The sequence below is a fragment of the Eurytemora carolleeae genome, unplaced genomic scaffold, assembly GCF_000591075.1.
Source record: "Eurytemora carolleeae unplaced genomic scaffold, Eaff_2.0 scaffold940, whole genome shotgun sequence".
In the NCBI taxonomy this organism is placed as follows: domain Eukaryota; kingdom Metazoa; phylum Arthropoda; class Copepoda; order Calanoida; family Temoridae; genus Eurytemora; species Eurytemora carolleeae.
In genome coordinates, this window is record NW_019397091.1 from 129,538 (window position 1) to 145,573 (window position 16,036).

Genomic DNA, 16,036 nt, shown 5'->3' on the forward strand with positions numbered 1-16,036 from the left:
GGGGAGATAAAATTCCATTTATTACATCATATATTTAGCCTTCATGTTTGCCCTTTCCGTCCCCCTTTCCTCTTTAAGACCTTCAAATACCTTAAACTATTCGTAAAATTTACTTGCAGAGGAAATGAATTCTAAGGAAGGGACTGTTCTGGAAGAGGAGACAGATATAAAGGTCAATATACATTTTTCAAAACAATTTGTAAAAAGTTTTCCTTGCGTGTTTTAAACGATGTAAATTTCCATGTATGACAATTGAAGGACTGCATGGTTTTATTACAAGTATACTATAGCATGAGAACCCTGCAGCGTTGCCAAGGGTTCTCAAAGTGCAGGGGCGGATACAGGGGTGAGCCATGGAGCGGCCGCTTCTTACCAATGGAAACTGAAACTTTAAGGATGAGCCATTGAGCAATGAAAAAAGAAAGAAAATTCCAAAATTCCAAAATTAAAATTTTTAAATAAATTCTATTTGGTTAAAATAAAAGACTTAACAGTTAAATCTTTGAATTTCACGCTCAAATCGGCGTAGTAGTAGAGAGGTCAAACTCAAGAGGTGCACTGTATTTTCTCTCTATAGTGTTTCCCCTGCTTGAGATGAGCAAGAAATTTTTAGGGATGAACAAGAAATTTTTAGGGATGAGAAAGAAATTTTTAGGGATGAGTAAGAAATTTTTAGGGGTGAGCAAGAAATTTTTTGGGATGAGCAAGAAATTTTTAGGGGTGAGCAAGAAATTTTTAGGGATGAGTAAGAAATTTTTAGGGGTGAGCAAGAAATTTTTAGGGATGAGCAAGAAATTTTAAGGGGTGAGCAAGAAATTTTCAGGGATGAGCAAGAAATATTTAGGGGTGAGCAAGAAATTTTTAGGGATGTGCAAGAATAAGAAATTTCGGACATACAAACAAACAGACCAACAGAGATTACAACTTTATATATATAGATTATAGGTATTATACGTATTTTGATCATCCTTCACAAGAAATTACTATGCAAGCTTTAGTTCATAAATTCTACAAATATCTTGGATAACCAACTTAATAAAATAGTTTTTCCACCTTTTGCTTTAAAATTAAAAGCCCTTGCAAAATCAGGGTTAAACATAAAATTTGTTCTGCAAGACAAATATCTATCATTTGGTAGATATATACTGCTAGCTAAAATATCTGCAACAGAAAATTTTATTGATGTTGTCTTGGAATCAAGCTATTTAAAGATTTAAAAATGCTTATTCTGATTGACATATATTAATTTTATAACGAGAATCACAAAATTCCTTTGATTAGATTGCGTATTTTTTATAGATTCACATTAAAAAAAATTTTACCTCGGAACGAAAAAATTAACCAGACATGATTGGTCTATATTGAATCTGTTATGGTTTCTTCCCATTTCTGTAATTTTTGTATTTACAATTTTTAACTTAAAACTTGCACAATGACACAGCGATCTAGTGATCCACATCTTCTTCCCCATTAAACTTTTTGAACCTTTGAATATAAAGATTTTTTAAAGCTGCAACCCTCTGTAGCTAATGTTTCTGGCTTTTAAAGGAGTATTTGGAAAAATCCAGGACCGATTTTTATCAGAATCCGCAATTTCGTTTATTGTGAGTGTCAGGATTTATATTAATTCTGTCGAATTATTTCCCATCAAGGAAAGGAATTGAGTCTTCGCCACAAACTCAAATTTCCTAATCCCTATATCTTTGTATTCTCATATTTTACAACTGTGATATTTTAATCTTAGACTATTTGATCTAGCAGAATTCAAGTTTGAAATATTAAATATTGGATTTCACAAAGAAATCAATTTATAGAATATCAGAGTTTGTGGAAAATTGAAGACTTATTTCCTGTAAAATCTTCCATATTAAGGAACAAATTGGATTTTACTCCTCTATCTAAAATACGGTGTTCTAATAAAAGAACTTCTCCGAAATCAAAATGAATAAATAAAAATACAAATACATTTTTATAAAATTGTTCCTTTTTAATAGTCATACATTTTTTTAATTTGTTCTAACTTAAAAACTCAAACTTTTTAATCAGGCTCCGGAAGCTTTGAACAATGGCGTAGATACATCAGCTGAAAAACAGGATGGACCTATCGAGGATCTCCCAGCTCCGCTGCAGGGGGAGGAAGAGAAAATAGTTCCAATGCATAGACAAACAAAGTCATTAGATGAAACAACATCAGCGAACAATCTTAATGTTCCTTACAAGGTAAAGCCACAGGTCATAAGAGACAAAATCCGCAAATAATTCAATGAAATATGTTATGATTTGGTTTGGTTTAAGGAGCGAAGGAATGGAAGACGAGGTTCTACCTGTCAAGCGCTTCACAAGATCCCAACTATAGTCCAGCCCTTGAGCTCACCAGAGGAGAGAACTTACCTGAAGAAGGTACAAATCTGGGAATTATTGTCGACTTCTTTCTTTATTTTAGTTCTCAATTATTTGTTTCTTATTTCTTTCTAAAATGGTGTCGAAAACAATTAATAAATTTATCGAATTGAACTTATAACATTTAAAGTTTTTAAAATGTTTAGCACCTTGATCACAATGTGTATTTCATAACTTACACATTTACTCATTCATGCTTCAATTTCAAAGTTTCTTGACGCACATCGAACATTGCGTACGTCGTAGTCTGATAACATTCCAGAGCACATCTAGGAGGAAAAAACTTCTAATTTTAGAGTTGTGTTTTGAAATTCTAAAAAAAGATTCTATTTATTTCTGAAGAAACATCAAACAGTTTATTCGCGTGATAAACACGGTTTAAAGTCTGTGGAAAGCTGAATGAATTCTTTTCAAGATTGTAAACTTTTCAAGATTTGCAAAATTGGAGTTACACCAGCATTTTAAAATCAAAAAGGATCAGAAATCTAAAATATACAATCCTACAATCCTACAATCCTACAATCCTACAATCCAACAATCCTACAATCCTACAATTCTCAATCCTACAATCCTACAATCCTACAAACCTACAATCCTAACAATCCTACATTCATACAATCCTAAAATCCTACAATCCTACAATCCAACAATCCAACAATCCTACAATCCTACAATTCTCAATCCTACAACCCTGCAACCCTACAATCCTTCAATCCTACATTGGCAAGTTGTTGATTTTTTTCATTCTTTCGTTCCACGCTTGTTATTTTGAAAATTGCTCTGTTCCAAAAGTTTTAATTTTATTTTTTTAATTAACGATTGTCATTGCATTTTACCAGGTTCGTCAATGCTGGTTCTTTGATTTAAAGATGTAAGGGTAATAATGATTAATATGAAAAAAAAATCTAGATGTTGGATAAAAATTTTGAAAAATGAATTGTTAAAATTAACATTTAGCGTTTTTGGTCTTTTACATGTAATGATCGTTAACGAGGAAAGAGCATTTTCAAACCATTGGAAACTAACAGTATTCATAAAATTCATAGGTTAAAATATCTACAATCTACATTGGGTTACAAAAATAAAGGGATAAGAAAATCAGATTTTATAGCAAAGACTCAATTCCTTTATGAAAGCTTTTTCGATAAGCAAAAAATATTCCAGCTATGACCATTTTCCCATTGGGGAAAAAATTGAATCCGTATTTATAATTGCCGCGGCATGCACTTGGGAAAAATTTCACGAAAACTTTGATTATGTAAGAATACAGTCCTGCACCCTTCAACACCTGTTTTTTAAACACATGATCAACATGTTTAAACAGATGTTAGAAATTAAGGTTATTAGGAATACATTTTAAGTACAAAATTGATTCTAATCTAAAAGTATAAATTTCCAAAACTGACATATTAAACCAATGGATGTCAAATCCTTATGACGGCTTCTATATATAAATTTCCAAAACTGACATATTAAAGCAATGGATGTCAAATCCTTATGACGGCTTCTATATATAAATTTCCAAAACTGACATATTAAAGCAATGGATGTCAAATCCTTATGACGGCTTCTATATATAAATTTCCAAAACTGACATATTAAACCAATGGATGTCAAATCCTTATGACGGCTTCTATATATAAATTNAAAAAATTTAAATTCTTGAAAATCCGCGGATTTTTTATAAAAATCCGCAAAATATTTTTCTTCTTTGTTTTAAAATGTAAACAAAAAGAACATGTTCACAATTTAAATAGAAGATGGCCGCGAAGCGCCCTAAAAGCCTAAAAAGAAGGGCGCGAAGCGGCTTAAATTTCTAGTTTATATAAAAAATGAAAACACTTTTCGATTCAGGTTTATATTTCTAACAGGCTTCTTACAAATTACATTTTTATAAGCTTTGAATTGACTGCTAATTTTTGCCCTATGTTATGTGTATCCATGCTGTTTAAAAGCTTGGTAAAATCAAAACTGAAATATAATGTCGCCTTCATTGTGTTTATATATATGACGATGGCTGTTCAAAGTTTGACCCCTCCCCCTCTTATATTTTTTACTAATCTTTTTCCAGGAAGATTTAACGGAAGAGGAGAAAAAGGGAAACGTCTCCATTTTCCAGGTAAACTGCAATCTCTATATTATTGCTCTACAAGCAATTAAACCTGTCTACATTATAAATGAAAAGCAGGAATTAGTTAAACTTGACATGTACAGTTGAACTACGTTGCAGAGAGAGCACTTAAGAATTAGTTGAAGTATACATGTACAGACTTACAGTTGAACTACGTAGCAGAGAGTGCACTTAAGAAGTAGTAGAAAATTAGCTACAGTGAGAACCAGAAAACTGTGGAATAGGAAGACGCCATAAAAGAAATAATTTAATGTATTTTATTTTTTTACAAAGCAAGATGTTTTGCAATAGCTTATTAAACCTTTTTTAAAGCTAAAACGGTCTGTTTACATTGCACAATTGCTGTGTCTCATGTTAATTGGACTATTTACAGTAATGACTTGAGTCTAAAAGTCGTCTTTCTATTCCAAAATTTTTATGGTTCTCACTGTATACAAAGATCAACTATACATTTTGTTGTTCCTTAAAAATCAGATAGTATAGGCAATACTAATTATCTAATTGTGAAAAATTATCTATTCTTTCACAGAAAATTATAAATTTAGGATTTTATGCGAACCGAGTTTCCTGAAGAAGAAATGTTGGATAGATCGTTTAGGGACAAGGTATTCAGGGCAAGGGGCGGGGGGGAAAGGGGATTTTTCAATTGGCTGCCTTTTTTTGTATCCTTGTATATATTCAAATGGATATTTTGCTTGAAAATTCTGTTTATATCAAGCCGACGTATTCCCTATCAATCATATTAGACCTAGTTTCATTCTCAAGTTGTTGTTTTTTCTCAGTGGGGCTTAGGAATTATAACCCTTTATAGTTTCCTTCCTTTAATTTTCTCATGATGGCTTGACAAAGTATCATGTAAAAATTATGTCTCAATCTCAAAATATCCGGGCCCATCCCTTTGACCGTATAGTCAAAATCTTTTGTTTTATGAATCTCGAGATTAAATGTTTTGCAGATCTGCGGTTTGGTTTAGGTATTCTTTGCTGGGATACTTTTAATTGAGAGATCAAACGTTGATATCACATTGGATATCGAGATCAAGCGTTCAAAAATTAACTGTTCTCAACAAAAAAGTTTTGACCATATAACATCCATAAATCTAGACTTTAACATGGTAATATTTTTTAGGATAAAGATTGTGTTGTTAAAACTTGGATCTTAGAGGTAAAACAAAATTCAAAGGAATTGAGTTTCTGCCACAAACTCTGATGTAATACCTTTATCTGTGCAACCTGATGTCGTGAACCTTTGATTTTTCAAACTACGAATTCTCTCAGATAAAATAGTCTAAGTTTAAAATATCAAAGGTTGAAACAATCAGGTTTAGAAGATATTGGGATTGATTATAGTATTTGAGTATGATGCGAAAACACAATTCCTTTAGCTTGTTAATGACTTTCAAAGCATGTTTATCAACAGCATACCCCAATCCTAGAATGGCACTGTTATTGCTTATATCTTAAACAGGAAAATTCCAAATATTTCTTTTTTTCTTCGTACATTTTAGAACTTTCTAGAAACGTATTTGAATATTTCATACAAAATCACCAAGCTTGTTCCAGAGCAATCTATGAATAATACGAAATCAATTTACAAAAATTTGTTTTGTGAATATCATATCGTGTGCTAAGCTTGCAAGCATAAATTAAAGTGACCCTTTATGGGAAAATGTCCGATTCACAACGGTACCCTAAAAGCTATGTCTGAGTATGAATTTATATATCAATTTGGAAAACTGGTTATTTCCAAATGTGCTTTCTCTACAAAATTGGCTTGCTCATTTCAACTGCAGGACAGGCATAGTTAAACAAACGACATTTTCCAAATCATTGACCAGATAAAGATTGCAATGGTACCGTTGTGAATAGGGCATTTCCACCTATGCACGAAGGGTAACATATATTTCCGCCTAAAATCCCGTTGAACCAGCCTGGAATAAATATTTGAACTTTTTGATGCCTGCTGTGCCTGTCAAATTTCTGATTGATTTGCAAATGATGGAATTTGCGTCAATTTCAGACCTTACGTATAGAGTGTCCCAATAAACACGGGAAGTAAATGACGACTTCTATATCGTCTTTGTTCAGAGCGATTTCTTACGTAAATATGATTTTGTATCAAAATTAAATATTTAACACCGAAAACTACTAGTCTCGGGATTTACAAAATGTAGTCTATCATTTTATTCCCTTCAAAATTGACGGAGATATCAGGAAATTTGTCCAGATTTAACAAAACTGTTCAAATGTTTGATATCTCCGTCAATTTTAAAGATACAAAGAAGGTAGACCACATTTTGGAAAGATCATTAGACGTTTGATCTTTTTTTGATTCGCTATATGTTATTTATCAACTAACGGAAATCAAAGACGATATTCGAGTCATCTCTCAATTCCTATGTTTATTGGGACACCCTGTAGAAGCGAGTAAACTTTGATCTAAAAAGTAAACATCTTGCTCCGGGACGCCCTACAGGTTTTATCTCTACTTTAAACCTAGATATTTAAAGATCAGCAATCTATGCCTATTCCTTCTACAACTTTAATTCTTTTAATTATTGCTCTTTTCTCTTTTTTCGTGGAATTTGAACAATCGTTTTTTGCAATTTTTTTTACAAATCCATAAACCTTCCCATGGGGATCCTGTGAGTTGCCACAAAATTTGGGACAAATAATTTCCGCCGTTTTGACGTTTATTGGATACAAACAAACAGGCAGACAAGCAAAGCTTACAAACAAATGAGAGTGCCAAGTTTAGTATTTGTATTATGAATAGGTGCTGGGTGAGCTAGATGATAATCTGAAAGCTAGGAATAAGAAACTTCAGGATACAGGAGAACTGGAGTTCTACCTTCAGTCTGGAATAGTTCTCTGCTCTCTTGCAAACAAGATTGTTCCGTCCCTTAACATAGATACGTCAACCTTACAGGTATACAGTGGTAACAGTTAAACACTGGAATAGTTAGTCGTCTTTTCTTTTTTGGGGGGGGGGGAATTTTCAACTCTTGTATTTTCAAAATGTTGGATGAACATTTTCAGTCATGTTAACAATTAATTTTTACTTTTGAGTATTAGCCAATTAAATTTTTCTAATTGATTATCTAATTAGTGCTGATTTTATAGCGAGGTCCATAATTACCAAAATATTTTGAACAGTAAAACTACATTTGAGCCATTTTAGGTATATTTGATATTAAAGAGCAAAAAAATTGACCAGTAACTTGAAAATCCTATTATTAATTTAAATTGGTCTGCTTAAAAGATAACTTGAATCTGGCAGCCGTCTTCTTATTCCACACCTTTATGGTTTGTACTGTATGACTGTATCCTAGAGTAAGAACCTGATATCCCGGCGGCTGAATATCAGTGCATTTCTCTCAGCTGCAGCTGATTACGGAGTACCAGACGAATACCTGTTCAAACCAGATGATCTGGCAACCCTGGCACATGTTCACAAGTAGGACATTACGCAGATATTATGAGATTTAGAATTACACTTTAAGGGATTGTAAGCGTAATTTCAAGTGACCCTTCATGCAAAGATTCACAACGGTACCTTTAACAGCTTTGTCTGTCTGAATTAGTCATGTTTATGATTTTGAATTTTTTTCAATGTGATTTCTGTAAATAAATTACTTGCAGCAGGAGAACATGTGGGAATTCTAAGAAATAAACAATTTTAAATCTAGAAAAAAGACATTAAAGAGATAAAAGTTTCAAGGGTCCCATGAAATTACGCTTACAGTCCCTTTATTATTTCCAAAAAATCTCAATTTGCATTCCGGAGATCCACATATGTTCGAAGAACAATATGAGAAGATAATTCCTTCATTTTATTCTTGCTATTTGGAGGGATTGAAACCTTTTTTCTCTTTACAAATATATTTTGACCATTTGTGATATTTACTTTGGAAAACATCAGATTTTAGATTAAACCCTAGTTGGAAAGCATATAAGCTGTGAGACCTTTCTTAGATTTTTCTTGAAATTTCAAAATTAACGACAATCTTCCATAAAGATAATTAGATTGACTATTTACAGAGTGACAAGAACTTTGTACGCGTTTGCTGAGCTTACTAAACAAGATCCGTCCTACACCGGGCCTGAGTTTAACTCAGACCAGATCCTCAGGGATCTTATCACTCAGGTAAGCAGGATCCGTCCTACTCCGGGCCTGAGTTTAACTCAAAGCAGATCCTTAGGGATCTTATCACTCAGGTAAGCACAGGATCCGTCCTACTCCGGGCCTGAGTTCAACTCAAAGCAGATCCTTAGGGATCTTATCACTCAGGTAAGCAGGATCCGTCCTACTCCGGGCCTGAGTTTAACTCAAAGCAGATCCTTAGGGATCTTATCACTCAGGTAAGCAGGATCCGTCCTACTCCGGGCCTGAGTTTAACTCAAAGCAGATCCTTAGGGATCTTATCACTCAGGTAAACAGGATCCGTCCTACTCCGGGCCTGAGTTCAACTCAAAGCAGATCCTTAGGGATCTTATCACTCAGGTAAACAGGATCCGTCCTACTCCGGTCCTGAGTTTAACTCATTACCACTCAGGTAAACAAGATCCGTCCTATTCAGGGCCTGCGTTTAGCTCACAGCAGATCCTTAGGGATCTTATCACTCAGGTAAACTTGTACAAGGAAACCATTCAGAATAATAGCATCTTTAGAAATTAAATTGTTTTGAACGAAGTTTCAGAAACAAGAAGGTTAATTTTTAACCTTGACATTATGATGGCTGTGAGTTTATTTACAATGTTTATGACATGACTTATAGCCTAAATATTTTCTATATTCTTTAATGAACACTAGCTTTTAATTATCATTTGAAAAATCTTAAGAAATTGTGAAAAAAAACGTATTTTATGTTGATTTATTAACAGGGCGAGAGGAAACATAATAGGCGAGAAACGACTCGTGTCAGATCTTTGAAATAATTAGCAGAACATATCTTAAACCCATTTTAACATTTATGATTCTTACAACAAATCACAAAAAGAGAATTCCCAATATATGGTGTGCCTTTTTCATGGTTTCAAAATTACCGGAAATATGAATAATTTCATTTTCTAAAAAAAAATTCGTGCATTTTCAAAATTTTCACAAACCCAATTTTGTTAGAGAGAAATTTTTGAAAATTCGATTATCCATAAACCTTTTCTGGTGTTACGCGAGGTCCCACAAAATATTTGACGTTTATTGGATACAAAAAAAAGACTTAAACAATAAGACACACAAGCAAAAAAAAAATAAAAATACTTTTAGAACATTGTAAAAAAATCTACGAAACCAATTTCTTTTTGAAAAAAATTTAACTTTTTGAAAAATTGTTGGGAAATGTTTATTCTATTGTTTTCTAAAATTTCATAAAATTTCATCAAAAACTTAATTAGATAAAACAAAAAAAGTAAACCAATTAATTGCATTTTTGAAGTCATAACAGTTCTAAGGTTTTAATTTGATAGCATTTACTGCTGATTTCCACTCAATTTTTTTTCGGATTTTTTGTTATATCTCATTCAATTTTCGATGATTTTTTATAAAATTTTGAAAAACATTTCCAATAAATTTTTCAAAAAATTTAATTTAAAATTCTACAATTGTTCCAAAAAATATTTTTAAATTTCTTTGATCACATTTTATTCTGTTTATGCCTAAAATTCGAACAAAATAATAATTTTGAAAGTTTTGTCCAAAACATTGATAATCCCTGTTTTTTCCCTCACCCTGTAGCCTGTATATACTATATATAGATTATAAAATACCAAATTCTCAAAATGTAAAAGAATTTCTTCTTAACTCCGGTAATTTTAAAGGCACAAAAAAGATAAACCCCATTTTGGAAATGCCGGGACAAGGTGTGTCTTTTGATTATAAATTCAAGATCTCCACTATAAAAATTTACAAAGACATTAATTGCTTTTTCACCCACAAAATGTCGTTTTATTGTACTAAAACGTGATACAAATTACGTGTAGGTACAATTCGCATACATTGGGGGGGGGANTAAAACGTATTGCTCTAAAATGCCGTTTTAACCTTCAGAATGCACTCGAAATGTACTCGAAATGTACTCGAAATGTACTCGAAATGTACTCGGTACCTTTTCCTAAGATGTTAAAAAAAAACTTTCTTGAATGACATTTAATTTGAAAATCCTCAATTCTGTCATAAAAATGCGCAATATTTTTATTCTGTTTGACAATCTTTGGAGAAGAGACAGAGCACATTTTCGAATATAAGGCCTACTTTTGAATGTTAAAAAGTCAATTTAGAGAAAAATGTTTTATTGACTACCCCCCCCCCCTCTATTTATGGGATTTGTACCCAATAGAAGCAATTTGTAATACAATACAACAATGTAAAGTTGGCTTAGAGAGGGGGGAGGGGCTCTTTTTTAATGTAAAAGTGTGTATTCTTGGATTTAAAAAGTACAGTGATGAACAGATGATATGTGAAATCTTGCATGTAATTTTTTTTTGCAACTTTTCATTTATCATTCAAACCATAACCATTCATACAAAAATGTGTAGAAAGTTTATTATAAATTATGAAAGAATTATAAATATTTTAATTATCTACTGGGCTCGAAAAGGATTCCGCGGGGTTGGGGCAGGGTTTTGCTAACTTCCTGAGTTAGAACAGAATATTGATGGGCTCATGGCCGCATGACCCCCCTTCCCTCGTTGGCTAAAAAGCCTAAGCACACTTTTTTTCAGAGACACTCTGTATATTTTTATTATTGCTTCTAGATAGAAATTCATTATGCATAACAAGGGTATACAAAGAGAGGAAGATGAGTAGGTCTTCTCTGGTTCCAGAATGCGACACTACTGACTTGTGGATTTTTATCCTCTACAATACTGGACTGTTCAGGGTATTCGTCGAAAGTCCTCTTGCAGGGATATGGAGCAAGTTAACACCAGTATTCATTCAATATTTGAGAACCTTATGCAGGTCAACTTATCTATAATTAATAAATATGCAGGTCAACTTATCTATAATTAATAAATATGCAGGTCAACTTATCTATAGTTAATAAATATGCAGGTCAATCTATCTTTAATTAATAAATATGCATGCCAACTAGCTTATCTTTAATTAATAAATATGCAGGTCAACTTATTTTTAATTAATAAATATGCAGGTCAACTTATCTATAATTAATAAATATGCAAGTCAACTTATCTTTAATTAATAAATATGCAGGTCAACTTATCTTTAATTAATAAATATGCAGGTCAACTTATCTTTAATTAATAAATATGCAGATCATCTTATCTTTCAATGTCGGTCAACTTAAATCCCTGTTTAGGACGTACAGCGAAGAAATTCCCTTTCTCCGAGGGGGCCTCCGAAAAATATTTATAAAAATTTCTAAGTGTGTTTTAAATTGATTTAAGCAGGCTGTTCACGTTTTGGCAAACAATTTTAAAATATCATGCAATCAATGTATAATAATAATTAAGATATTTGATTCTTTGTAAATAATTATATCTAAAGGAATAACTATATTTGATAGATTTTCTGAATTGGACAGTTTCTGAACTTCGTGAACAGACTCTTTATACTAAGACATTTTACCAATTTTTGAAAACATTTAGTTTTGTTGGCGGCATTGTCGTTAAATTGTGAATTTTGTTTGTTTTACCTATTTAAATTTTGCAGGATTTATATGCTTTTTTCGAAATAAAGAATAAATTATAATGAAAATTCTCAAATTCACGAAAGTTGAACTGCAGTGTTGGTTTTGTCGCTGGAAATTGTCTCTAACATTTAAGATAAAGTTAAATGTCAAAAGTGAAAGCTGAGATTTTTTTTGCTCATCTCAGAACTTTTTACATTCAAGAATATACCCTTGGGCCACTAAAAGCCAAATAAATTGGCCTGAAATAATTTCAAATGTCACCAAGATGTAAATAAAATATCTCATGTGTGTAAGCGTTCATAATAGCTAGAAGATGTAAAGCAGCACTTTGGGGACCGGATTTTATGAATTGCGAGAATCAGGTCGCTGAACTTCTCACTGCCAGTTCATGTCCTAGCTGAATCACCGATTCATAGTTAAAGATTTATGAGGATTTAGACGATTCAGATCAGCTTGTTAATCAAGTCCTGGGGCACATCATTGTTTTCTCATGGCCTTTAATTTCCCGGCCATTTTATACCTAATCACGTAAAGGAACTGAACACCTGCCGCTAACTCTATATATTTTGTCATCTATATATCTTAGTAACCTGACAGCATAAACCTTTAATATTTCAAGCTCATTTTATAGTTTAAAATATTTGAAGGCTGTAAAGATATAATTAAATTAGAAATTAAAGTTTAAGCAGTTTTCAGTTAAATTATGATTTAAAGAAGATTTAAAGATTTTATTTTAACAGGGAATAATGTCCAAATCTATCCTATTCCTGGCATGGTAATAGACAAATTACGTAGAATATAGAGATACATTAATAAGTTTTTTATATTAAAGGGACAGCAAAGGAAAAATGAAAGGGGGTATTGGATGATGGGCGGATTTTTGGTAATGTCAATTTGGTAATGACAATTTGGTAATGACAATTTGGTAATGACAATTTGGTAATGACAATTTGGTAATGACAATTTGGTAATGACAATTTGGTAATGACAATTTAGTAAGGTGACAATTTGGTAACGACAATTTGGTAGTGACAGTTTGGTAAGCTCACAAAAGTGACAATTTGGTAATGACAAATTGGTAACAACAAAAAAGTGACAATTTGGTAATAAAAAATTTGGTAACGTCATAAAAGTGACAATTTGGTAAACAAAATAAAATTGACATTATGTAAAATTGTTTAATTTTTAGTTTTATATTCAATTGAAGATAATTGATTCTAGGAATCTTTTATTTCTGAACAAAAGAAATGCGCCAAAATAATTGTAAAATTCGCAATATTTTCTAAAAACCACGTTTCAACCTGCACTTGTGTCATAGACTGCAAGAAGAGGAGACTTGGATCATGAATTACTTATTCATCATCCCTTCTCTAGGGGTGGCAAAATGTTACAAGATTCAGAAGGATTTAAATACTACAACAATAACGGACTTTATGTATGTCAATGTTAGGAAGTTATTCATGTTACTTTTTATATGTAGTGCTTGGCCCCTAGCCCATCCTAGTCGCAGCGCTTGGCCCAGATATTGTCTTGACCTAACATAACCCAAAATAATGTGAGAAACAGCACATTATTTAACATTTAATAGCCCGAAGCGCTCGGTCCCCTAGCCCACCTTAGTCGCAGCTCTCGGCCCATAAATTGTCTTAACCTAACCTAACCAAACCCAAAATATTGAGAGAGACAGCACATTATTTAACATTTAATAGGCCACAGCGCTCGGCCCCCTAGCCCATCCTAGCCGCAGCGCTCGGCCCAGAAATTGTCTTAACCCAACCTAACCCTAAATAATGTGAGAAACAGCAAATTATTAAACATTAAATTTAATTAAATTTAACTTTTATCCACAAATTGTCACTTTTTTTTGTAGTTACCAAAATGGTATTACCAAATTGTCACTTTTTTGTAGTTACCAATTTGTCATTACCAAATTGTCACTTTTGTGAGCTTACCAAATTGTCATTACCAAATTGTTGTTACCAAATTGTCACCTTACCAAATTGCCATTACCAAATGGTCATTACCAAATTGCCATTACCAAATTGTCGTTACAAAATTGACATTACCAAAAATCCGCCCGTCGTATAGGATGAAAGCTGAGGTTAAATGAAAGGGGGTATAGGATGAAAGCTGAGGTTTTCAGCTTTCATCCTATACCCCCTTTCATTTTTCCTTTACTGTCCCTTTAAATGTTTTTATTAAGGTTTAAGATAAAGAAGCAGTTTAGCTGCAATAATCATTATGCAATGTGAAGTGTGCAATGTGCATAACACTATGCAATGTGAAGTGTGCAATGTGCATAACATTATGCAACGTGAAGTGTGCAATGTGCATAACATTATGCAATGTGAAGTGTGCAATGTGCATAATATTATGCAATGTGAAGTGTGCAATGTGCATAACATTATGCAATGTGAAGTGTGCAATGTGCATAACATTATGCAACGTGAAGTGTGCAATGTGCATAACATTATTCTAAATACAGTTACAATTACATTATTCCAAGAGAGGAAAGTTCCAACCTGTTTGTTAATAAATTATCATATCAATCTGAATTAAAAGATAGATATCAAAAGATGGCTACATTTTAAATCACAATTTTAACCATAAAGCCTCAGTAAATAAATAAAATAATTAAGTCTTTGCCTCAGACTCAAATATTTTAATCCCGATATCTTTGCAACCTGATGGCGTAAACCTTTGAAATTTCATACTTAAATTATCCGATAGAATTCGTAGTTAGAAATATCTGATTATAGATTTTCGACATTGGGATAAGATAAACAATAAATAATCTGATGATAAAACCTTTCGTGCGATAGTGCTATCTGACCCCAACAAAACATTTTATTTAACTTTGTCAGGAAAACTATTGATATTTTTCTGATTTGCTCTTGATTTCTCTACAAAGTTCGGGTCACTTGAAATAACGTTCACTGTCCTTGTTAATTGGTTTAAGTCGCTTTAAAAGAGACTTTGAGTTCAAACCGAGTTGAAATCTCTTCAGCCGAGTTTTACAGTGTAAACTTTAGGAAAACCTACCGAACCTTTACAAACGTCGGACCAGTACAAACGTCGGACGGGTACATTTATAAGGAAAAAAGTCGGACTTTGGTTGAGTTTGTAAAAAATACCATTGCTATAAGAAATAAATTAAAAAGCACTCACTTACTGTGTTGAAAATAAAAGACAACTGAATAAAGTCTGATCCTTTGAAGTTAGCACTGTATAAAACAACAGACCAAAAAGGAGTTGAGTTCAATTGTCACAAAATCTTATGCTTTAAAATTTCTATATCTTTGCAACCCGACGTCGTATAACCTTTAATATTTTAACCTATGAAATCTATAAGATCATACAGTTAAAGTTTGAAAGTATTAAATGTTAATACCAAATTACCAGGTTGCAAAGATAAAGAGATGAGAATATTTGAGTTGGTGCCAAGAACTCAGTTTCTTTGGGTAGATTTTAATTAGACCAGTCAATAAAAAAATAACTTTTTAATAAAAAAAAATCTTAAAATTCAAATAATTTTTTTCCTTAGTCCGACTTAAGTCCGACGTTTGTCCTGGTCTGACGTTTGTACTGTACGACGTTTGTAAGTCTTAAGTTTGTACCGTCGGACGTTTGTGGGTCCGACGTTTGTACTGGTTCCGAAAGTTGCAAGTTGTTGTTCCAAATTTATGACTAGTTCAGAACTGGTTTTCTGAAGTTGAGATATTCTCGACATTTTATACTAATTTTGTTCAAAATTCGAATTTGGCCAAAACTTGGATAAGAAAATCGAGTTTGTTGCGAGTTTTATTCCAAGTTCATGACTAGTTCAGAAATGGTATTTTATACAGTAGCTAGATATT

At 32.5% G+C, this 16,036-nt stretch overlaps 1 protein-coding gene across 2 annotated transcripts; it reads left to right on the top strand.

Annotated features, from left to right (window-relative positions):
- The first annotated feature begins 99 nt into the window (after positions 1 to 99).
- Positions 100 to 12,194, top strand: LOC111711786 (uncharacterized). 2 transcript variants are annotated; one of them, XM_023486231.1, is made up of 11 exons: positions 100 to 172; positions 2,047 to 2,220; positions 2,296 to 2,400; positions 4,472 to 4,519; positions 5,077 to 5,136; positions 5,660 to 5,695; positions 7,307 to 7,459; positions 7,863 to 7,987; positions 8,572 to 8,677; positions 11,408 to 11,488; positions 11,847 to 12,194. In XM_023486231.1, exons 1-11 carry the CDS (start codon positions 125 to 127, stop codon positions 11,910 to 11,912), a joined length of 1,002 nt encoding a protein of 333 aa, XP_023341999.1. In that variant the 5' UTR covers positions 100 to 124; the 3' UTR covers positions 11,913 to 12,194. The 2 variants fall into 2 exon arrangements, with proteins under 2 accessions (XP_023341999.1, XP_023342000.1); XM_023486232.1 differs by lacking the exons at positions 11,408 to 11,488; positions 11,847 to 12,194 and adding an exon at positions 11,309 to 11,397.
- The last annotated feature ends 3,842 nt before the right edge of the window (positions 12,195 to 16,036 follow it).